This window comes from Peromyscus leucopus, chromosome 8b, assembly GCF_004664715.2.
Source record: "Peromyscus leucopus breed LL Stock chromosome 8b, UCI_PerLeu_2.1, whole genome shotgun sequence".
NCBI lineage: Eukaryota > Metazoa > Chordata > Mammalia > Rodentia > Cricetidae > Peromyscus > Peromyscus leucopus.
Window position 1 is genome coordinate 89,959,317 of NC_051086.1, and position 9,690 is coordinate 89,969,006.

The 9,690-nt window shown below is 47.9% G+C and overlaps 1 protein-coding gene across 11 annotated transcripts in view; it reads left to right on the top strand.

Moving 5' to 3' along the window:
- Gpatch8 (G-patch domain containing 8) overlaps positions 1 to 8,674 on the top strand; it is a 73,751-nt gene extending 65,077 nt beyond the window's left edge. For all 11 annotated transcript variants that reach the window (XM_028882608.2, XM_037201041.1, XM_028882619.1 and 8 more), the window contains one exon: positions 2,481 to 8,674. In XM_028882608.2, coding sequence (XP_028738441.1) covers positions 2,481 to 6,363 — 3,883 coding nt within the window. In that variant the 3' untranslated portion in view covers positions 6,364 to 8,674. The remainder of the gene's footprint in view (positions 1 to 2,480) is intronic.
- The last annotated feature ends 1,016 nt before the right edge of the window (positions 8,675 to 9,690 follow it).

Here is a 9,690-nt window from a genome sequence, read left to right on the forward strand (position 1 = left end):
GACAGCCAGGGCTACACAGAGAAACCCTCTCTTGAAAAAGAAAACAAACAAAAATTATGGAAGTAATTAGTAAGTTTTAAGTTGTATGCTAGATGTGTGTTATAATGCCTGAAACATGAATCATCCCTTTATTTAGTATGTCCATGCTCCCCATCCATTTTAAGGGCAGAAGGGATATATATTCCCATAACTTGCATTATAGTACATTGTAATAACTCCTCTGTTCTTGTGGTTAATCTCTTGGTGTGTCAATTTATAAATTAATTATAAATTTATAAATTAATCATAATGTGCTGGGGGTGGGGTGGGGGGTGGGAGTTTCAGTACAATCTACAATATCATGTATCCACTTGTGGTCTATAAATATCTACCATGTGACTAAAGAGAATGCTAACACATCACAGAAACAAAGCATGAATTTAGATGTGGTGCCCAAGACATAAGGCAGACTTTTTAATTTCTAAGACAGCTATAACCACAGAGTAATCCAATGGAGGTTTCCGGCTATGTTTAATTTAGAATATATACTGCTGCATATATTTGTAATACCAGCCTTCTGGAGGCCAAGGAACTAGGATTGCCACATAGGTTCAAGGCCAATCTGGGCTACATAACTAGATTCTCAAAACAAACAACAAACCAATATGTACATTTTTTTTTTTTTTTAATGAAATTTGAGCCGAGTATGGTGGTATACACCTTTAATCCTAACGTTCAGGCAGATCTCTTAGTTGAAGGCCAGCCTAGTATACATAGTGAGTTCTAGGCCAGTGATGCTACATAGTGAGACCCTGTCTCAAAAAATAAAATAAATTTGAGACACTTGGCCACCAACTCTACATGAAAGGAAATAACCCACTCTCAGGTTCTGACCCCTACATGGCACAAATAAACACACACATGCATGCAGAAGAGAGTTTTTTCATGTAAATTTGAAAGTACAGAGGAAATGAAAGCTTTTTCCTTCTTTTTCTAAATTTATTTTTTTTAAATGTGCATTGGTGTTTTGTCTGCATGTATGTCTCTGTGAGGGTGTCAGATCTTGGAATTACAGACAGTTGTGAGCTGCCATGTGGGTGCTGGGAATTGAACTCAGATCCTCTGGAAGAACAGCCAGTGCTCTTAACTGATGAGCCATCTCTCCAGTCCTAAAGCTTTTTCTACAACTAAATGAAATATAGTCCTTTTTTTTTTCTGTGGTGAGAGGTAAAACAGGGTCTTACTTCGTTTCCTCGTGTGGCCTTGAACTCCCTGAATAGCTCAGGCCAACCTTGAATTCAGTAGTAATTCTCCTGTCTCTCTCCCCTAAGTACTGTGCTTACAGGCTTAAGCCACCATGCCCTGTGGAATAACCCTTTGGGATAGTTGTACATTCATATATTTGATTGTATGCCAGTTGGTAGGAAGATACATTAAGAAATATGTTTGGAGCGGGAGGTAATCCCAGCACTTGAGAGGCAGAGGCAGGCAGATCTCTGAGTTCCAGGACAGCCAGTGATAGACAGAGAGACCCTGTCTAGAAGAAAGAAAGGAAGAAGGCGGGGAGGAAGATGGGAAGGACCAGTGAGATGGCTCAGTGGGTAAAGTTTGTTCTTGCCACTGGGACTAATGACTTAAGTTCAAACCCCAGAATCTACATGGTAGATAGAGAGCACCAGCTCCAACCTCTCTTTACAGGCCATTGGCATGCACCTCCCCCCACCCCCTACAGTAAATAAATAATCGTAATCTTAAAAGTAGAGGGGCTAAAAAGGTTGCTCAGTGGTTAAAAGCACTAGATGCTCTTCCATAGGACCTGGATTCAGTTTCTAGCTCCCACATGATGGCTCACAATCTTCTATAACTCTAATCCCAGGACATTCTGATGCCCTCTTCTGACCTTCAAAGGCACTGTACACATACAGTTCACAGGCATACACATACAAGCAAAATATACACATAAAATGAAAATTAAAATTATAATTAAAAAAAAAAAAGGTTGGTAACAGGTTAAAGCCGAATCTGTGAGAAGGTATTGGTAAAGAATTTGAGTTGGGGGCACTGGAGAGATGCCTCAGAGATTAAGAACACTGGTTGCTTTTCCAGAGGACTTGGGTTCAATTCCCAACACCCACATGGCAGCTCACAATTACCTATATTTCCAGCTCTAGGGGATGGAGCACCCTCCCAGACATACATGTAGGCAAAACAATAACGCACATAAAATTAAATTGTTTTAAAAAGAATTTGAGTTGTGAGATAAGCCTTTTTGTAGGGCTGATAGCTTAAGAGATGAAAATAACTAACTGGCCGTGGTAATTTAGTGTGGTACTTTAATCAACCAGCTATGCTCAACAGGTTCCATTCGTCAGCACATTGGTAGGGACCAGCTACTCTGAATCTTTGAGACCTACCTATGATGAATGGAAGGACAAAGAAGATGACTGTTTTACAAGATATATCATAACTCTTATTTTTTCACTTTCTGAACCACTGTATAGTGCACCTGGAAGCGGCCCCATGTTCAGACCAACCACAGTGGCCGTAGATGAAGACGGTGGCGATGAGGATAAAGACGAGTCGTCCGCAAACAGTGGTGCAAGTGCTGTCTCTTCTTGTGGCCTTGGACCTGACTTCCCCACAGACAAAGGGGGCTCCTTCACTGCAGTACAGATCACCAGTACCACTGGACTGGCACAGGCTCCTGGGTCGGCCTCCCAAGGTATCAGCTTTGGCATTAAGAATAATCTGGGGCCCCCACTGCAGAAATTGGGAGTTTCGTTTTCCTTTGCCAAAAAGGCTCCCGTCAAACTTGAATCGATAGCATCTGTTTTCAAGGACCATGCAGAGGAAGGGACCTCTGAAGATGGAACAAAAGCTGATGAGAAGAGTTCTGACCAAGGGGTACAGAAGGTGGGAGATACTGATGGGAGTGGAAATCTTGATGGAAAGAAAGAAGATGAAGATCCTCCAGATGGAGGGTCCCTTGCCTCAACACTGTCCAAGTTAAAAAGGATGAAGCGGGAAGAAGGAACTGGAGCTACAGAGCCAGAATATTACCACTACATCCCCCCAGCACACTGCAAAGTCAAACCTAATTTTCCCTTCTTACTCTTTATGAGAGCCAGTGAACAAATGGAAGGCGATCATAGTACACACTCAAAGAATGTTGCAGACAACAAAAAAAGCAATTCTCCCAAGCCTAAAGGTTGCAGTAAGGCAGCAGCAAGCCACGGAGCAGAAAAGACAGTTAGGGAAGTCTCTGAGCCACAAAAGGAAACCACTGTGGCTGAGCCTTCAGAACCTGGAGACAAAACTGAGACGAAGAAGGGCTCAGGAGGGGTTATAGGTGAGCAAAGTATGGAGAGTCAGGAGACTTCAGAGAGCCAGATGCATGAATCCAATCCAAAAGAAGTTTCTCAGGCCACCTCTGCAGCAATAGCAGGCCAAGGACCCAAACATCCCACTGGTCCGTTCTTTCCTGTGTTGAGCAAGGATGAGAGCACTGCCCTCCAGTGGCCATCGGAACTATTAATTTTCACCAAAGCAGAACCCTCCGTTTCCTACAGTTGTAACCCCTTATACTTTGACTTTAAACTTTCCAGAAACAGAGATGCCAGAGCTAAGGGGACAGAAAAACCAAAAGATGGTGCAGGCTCCTCAAAGGATCACCTCCAGGGCCTTGATCCTAGAGAGCTGAGTAAAAGCAAGGACGGGGACCAGGATGTAGTGCACTCCTCAGAAGGCAGAGGGGATGAACCTGCTTCAGGGGCTGCCTGTAGCAGCCTGAACAAGCAGGAACCTGGTGGTAGCCATGGGTCAGAGACTGAAGACACAGGAAGAAGCCATCCTAGCAAGAAAGAACCATCAGGCAAGTCCCACAGACACAAAAAGAAAAAGAAACACAAAAAATCCAGTAAACACAAACGGAAACACAAGGCAGACTTGGAAGAGAAAAGTTCTAAGGCAGAGTCTGGAGAGAAATCTAAGAAGCGCAAAAAACGAAAACGAAAGAAGAACAAGTCATCAGCCCCACCTGATTCTGAACGAGGACCCAAACCGGAACCCCCTGGGAGTGGTAGCCCTGCACCACCAAGAAGACGCCGCCGTGCTCAAGATGATTCCCAGCGACGGTCCCTTCCTGCTGAAGAAGGAAACAGTGGCAGGAAGGATGATGGGGGAGGTGGGAGCAGTTCCCAAGAGCACAGTGGAAGGAAACACAAAGGGGAACCTCCAGCTCCATCCTGCCGTCGGAGAGCTGGCGGCAAACGGAGCAGCCGCTCCAGCCATCGGAGCCAGCCCAGCAGTGGGGATGAGGAGAGTGATGAGGCCTCTTCTCACAGGCTGCACCAGCAGTCTCCATCCCAGTACAGTGAGGAGGAGGAAGAAGAAGAAGAGGAAGAGGAGGAGGAAGATGAAGACTCGGGCAGTGAGCATTCTCGTAGCCGCTCTCGATCTGGCCGTCGCCATTCCTCACACCGATCCTCCCGGCGTTCTTACTCGAGCAGCTCGGATGCTTCCTCAGACCAGAGCTGCTACAGTCGACAGCACAGCTACTCCGACGACAGCTACAGTGACTATAGCGACCGGTCCCGAAGGCACTCCAAGCGCTCTCATGATTCAGATGATTCAGACTATGCCAGCTCCAAACACAGGTCCAAACGACACAAATACTCATCCTCCGATGATGACTATAGCCTCAGTTGCAGCCAGTCCCGGAGCCGATCTCGGAGTCATACTAGGGAGCGCTCAAGATCCCGGGACCGGAGCCGCAGCAGCAGCTGTAGTCGCAGCCGAAGCAAGAGGAGAAGTCGCAGCACCACAGCCCACAGCTGGCAGCGGAGCCGGAGCTACAGCCGGGACCGCAGCCGCAGCACCAGGAGTCCTTCCCAGAGGTCAGGCTCCAGGAAGGGGTCGTGGGGTCATGAGAGCCCGGAGGAGAGGCGCTCTGGCCGACGGGACTTCATTCGCTCAAAGATCTACCGCTCTCAGTCTCCCCACTATTTCCGATCAGGTCGGGGAGAAGGACCTGGGAAGAAAGACGATGGCCGAGGAGATGACAGTAAGGGAGCAGGCCTGCCCTCCCAGAACAGCAGTACCGGCACAGGAAGTGACTGCAGCCCTGAAGATAAGAACTCTGTCACTGCCCGGCTGCTGCTAGAGAAGATCCAGTCCAGGAAAGTGGAGAGGAAACCCAATATGTGTGAGGAGGTGCTGGCCACCCCTAATAAGGCTGGGCTCAAATACAAGAACCCCCCACAAGGTTACTTCGGGCCTAAGCTCCCCCCTTCTCTTGGTAATAAGCCTGTCCTTCCACTGATAGGGAAGCTTCCAGCTACCCGGAAGCCCAGTAAGAAATGTGAAGAGTCTAGCTTGGAAAGGGGTGAAGAGCAGGAGCAGTCTGAGCCAGAAGAAGAGTCCCCAGGGAGTAGTGATGCTCCATTTGGGCATCAGTTCTCAGAGGCAACAGGTGGTCCCTTATCAGACCCTCCTCCGGAAGAGCCAAAGTCTGAAGAAGCTACTGCTGATCACTCTGCGGCTCCGCTAGGCACCCCAGCACACACTGACTGCTACCCTGGGGATCCAGCCATCTCCCATAACTACCTCCCTGACCCCAGTGATGGAGATACCCTGGAGTCTCTGGATAGTGGCAGTCAACCAGGCCCTGTGGAATCCAGCTTGCTACCTATAGCCCCAGACCTTGAGCACTTCCCCAGTTACGCGCCTCCCAGTGGAGAACCTAGTGTTGAGTCGACAGATGGGACTGAGGATGCTTCCTTGGCTCCTCTAGAGAGCCAGCCCATCACCTTCACCCCTGAGGAGATGGAGAAGTACAGCAAGCTCCAGCAGGCTGCACAGCAGCACATCCAGCAGCAGCTTCTGGCCAAACAAGTAAAGGCCTTCCCAACCTCAGCAGCCCTGGCCCCGGCCACACCAGCCCTGCAGCCGATTCACATTCAGCAGCCAGCCACAGCCTCTGCCACCTCCATCACAACTGTTCAGCATGCCATCCTACAGCACCATGCTGCGGCTGCTGCCGCTGCCATTGGCATTCACCCTCATCCTCACCCCCAGCCACTTGCCCAAGTACATCATATTCCCCAGCCCCATCTGACCCCTATTTCCTTGTCCCATCTCACTCACTCGATCATCCCTGGCCACCCTGCCACCTTTCTTGCTAGCCACCCTATCCATATAATCCCTGCTTCAGCCATCCATCCCGGGCCCTTCACTTTCCACCCTGTCCCACACGCTGCCCTCTACCCTACCCTGCTTGCACCACGGCCTGCTGCAGCAGCTGCCACTGCCCTCCATCTTCACCCTCTTCTTCACCCCATCTTCTCAGGTCAGGACCTGCAGCACCCTCCCAGCCATGGTACTTGAGTGGGAATTTGTAAGCTTCAGTTGGGCTAGGGAAGGTGACCTATTCTTCCCTGGGGGTGTTGAGCCATTTATTCCAGCAAGTCAAAGCTGGAATGGGCAGTGTCTTGACAGCCAAAGAAATGAGTTTTGGCTTGCAGGGATGGATTTAGATTCGAGGTTTGCTTTGGGTTTACTATCAGGGATATTTTCCCCTTTCTATTAGTTCCTCCCTCCCTTGTTTCTACGCTAGGGAACACCAGTAAGTGCTACCCACACTCCTCTGCAGCAGACTGTCAAGTATAGATACTTCCTGCCTCCCTCTACTTTCTAGTCCTCTGCTCTTCCCTCTGTAAGTTTAAAACATTTTCCTCCTCTGATGGGTTGTCACCAAAGCACCTGCCTGCCCTGGGCCCATCTGGCCTTGCCCTCCTCAGTGCCACGAGGAAGGCCAGGCTGTCTCTTCAGCGGTGGAAACTCCGCCACTTTGGGCAGTGTCTTTGAACAGCGTTTGGTGACGTCATCCCAGGTGAGGTGGAAGAGGGAGTCTAACCTAGAACCAAAAGCAACTCAGGCTGCAATTTAATTACTTTCCTTACAAACGGAGCCGCGCATTGGGCACTACTGTCCTCATTGCCCCTCGTCTCAGAAGAGGCATCTACATATCCCAGAAAAGAAGATCCTATCATGAGTAGAAGCTATGCGGAACAGAGAGTCACCATGTGCTTCCCAGAAAGGAGCTCATGTCCGGAGGGTATATTTTCTTCTGTTATGTTGATGTTTTTCTTCTTAATTTATAGGATTTTTTAATGTAAAATTGCACTGAACTCTATAAACGTAAATGCTGCTTTTTGTAGCCCATATTAAAAAGGTTCCGTATTTGTAGTATACTGCAATAATATTTTTTACATCCAGCTCTTTAAGTGATCCTTGTTCTGGTGGCTTTCTGTAAATATGTTTGCCCTAGTTGAATTAAGAAACTTTAAAGGTTATAAAGTTAAAAAAAAAATAAAGTATTTGTTTTCTGCTAGATGCAAAAATGACTAAGCATGTATATTTTATCAAGCTCCTGTATTTTTTGAAGTTATGAACTATAAAAATGTTATGACTTTTTTTTTTTTTTTTTTTTTTTTTTTTGCTGGGACAAGTGTTAAGTAATTTGCAGTAATTGGTTCATCCTGCACTGGGATTTTTGAGATAATGGGCAGCAAGCAGCTGCAGGCATCAGGAGGATGCTCAGTTTCAGTGGTCTCCCTGATATGCTTTGTTATACAGAGAAACAGTGGACTCCGTGAGAAGGGGAAGATTGATTCAACAGCTTTATTCTCTGGCAGCAGTGACACTCGGTGATTGTCTGAGAGAGGTCCCTTGGTTCCCCTTGGGACCTGGTTCTGGACAGTCTGTTTGCCTTCCTAGTATTTAGCCCCCTCTGACAATTTTTTTAATGTGCCTTTTGGGTTGGCTAGAAACTAAAATAGAAGTAGACCAGAGGATAATACATAGAGTTGGGACAGTTTTCTCCTCCTTCTGTTGGGAGGTGAGCGCGTTTACAGGGACTTGGAGGTCTTTGGCTTTGCGGTTGTGTGCCGTCTGCCCAGCTCGGTTTCAGCAGTAGAGGCTCCTTTTTCTTTTCTCCCGTGACACTGACCGGGAGTGCATCAGTCCCTCTTCCCTCTTGCCTTCCCTTCACCCAGGCTCTCAGCCCTAGGTACCACTCTGACCCAAAGGTGCTTGTCATGCAGGTCTCATCTCCTCTGTTGTTAGTGTTCTTCTTGGGACTAGAACTGGGTAAGCAGTCAGCTGACAAGGTGAACAACCCGACTTGCCTCGGCCAAGCTTCTCTAGTCATGCTTTCTAGAGTCCCCAGTAGGGAGAGGTTTTGAGTTTGTGAGAAGCAAGTGCTGGGCGAACGAGGCGCTTGGCTGAGCCCCTCCGGCCTGCTCAGGCCTCGCCTGGTTCAGAAGTCTCACTTTTTGGATAACCAGCCCTGGAAAAATGAAATCATGGATTTGAAGTGAAGGGACTCACTTTCCTTGCTTTCAGCCCATGTAAATATTGAAACAAACAATACAGTGTTAACATTTTTGTGCTGCTTCCCATTAGGTTGTAGATGGCGCTGCACTCTGGCCGCCTCTGCCTTCCTGGAGGCAGTTCTCTTTAACTTCCAGAATAGTAGTTTTAAAACTTCAGAAAAAAAAAAAGGAAAAACAAAATAACCTATCCTTACTTACAAGCATAACAGATTGTATTTAACTTTATCACATATGATAGAGATATATATGCTGTAAAATGAGGGAAGGAACTTTCTAATAAACCAATGCTTTGTGGAAAATTAGCAGAGTCCGTTGTCATTGTTCCCACTTCCACTCAGGCTGGGGCAGGTTGGAGATGTGGGTTGGAAGGAATTAAATAATAGATCCTTCTAAACCAGGTGGAGATACTTGGAATTGTGCTTCTGGGAGCTTGGGTTGCCTGAGGGTCTGACGTGTGTGTTCTGCCCAGTCGTAGCCAGATGACTGCCGATGTGCACTTCTTTACAAGATTCCTCTGGCCTTTGCCCTCCAGGTGTAACTGAATTACCAGGCTTGAATTACTGTCCTCAGCCCCTGACCACCTCACACCAGGAAGTCACCTCAGGAGAGCCTTGGAAGGTGTGCCTGGCAGTGACAGTTTTCCGCTTCCTCAGCCTTTCAGAGTTGGGTGATGGCTGTCTCCTTCCTTTTATGTAGTTGTGTGATCTCTAGCACTCTAGCTGAGTGCTCAGAACTGTTTGAAATAGTGAAGCTCTGTGTTCTGAGAAAGGACGTTAGAGTGAAAAGGGCTGGAGAGTTGGCTCGGTGGTTAAGAGTACCTGTTGTTACAAAGGACTGGCTTCAGTCCTAGCACCCACATGGAGGCTCACCACCGCCTCGGGCTTGAGGCATACACCCATGTGGTACACGGACATACTTGCATGCAGAACACTCATACACATAAAAATTGTAAATACAAATCTAATTTTTTTTTTTTTAATGAAGTGAATTTCTGAGAGCAAGGAAGGCAGCAAGCAGAAGAGACAGGGCTGCCTAGCCTGTGCTGTGTGAAGTCAGTCTGCCTGCCTGGGTAGCCTGTGCTGTGTGGAGTCAGTCTGCCTGCCTGGGTAGCCTGTGCTGTGTGAAGTCGCTGTGCTGGTGTGTGTGTGGAGTCAGTGCTGCTGGTAGCCTGTGCTGTGTGAAGTCAGTCTGCCTGCCTGGGTAGCCTGTGCTGTGTGGAGTCAGTCTGCCTGCCTGGGTAGCCTGTGCTGTGTGAAGTCAGTCTGCCTGCCTGCCTGGGTAGCCTGTGCTGTGTGAAGTCAGTCTGCCTGCCTGGGTA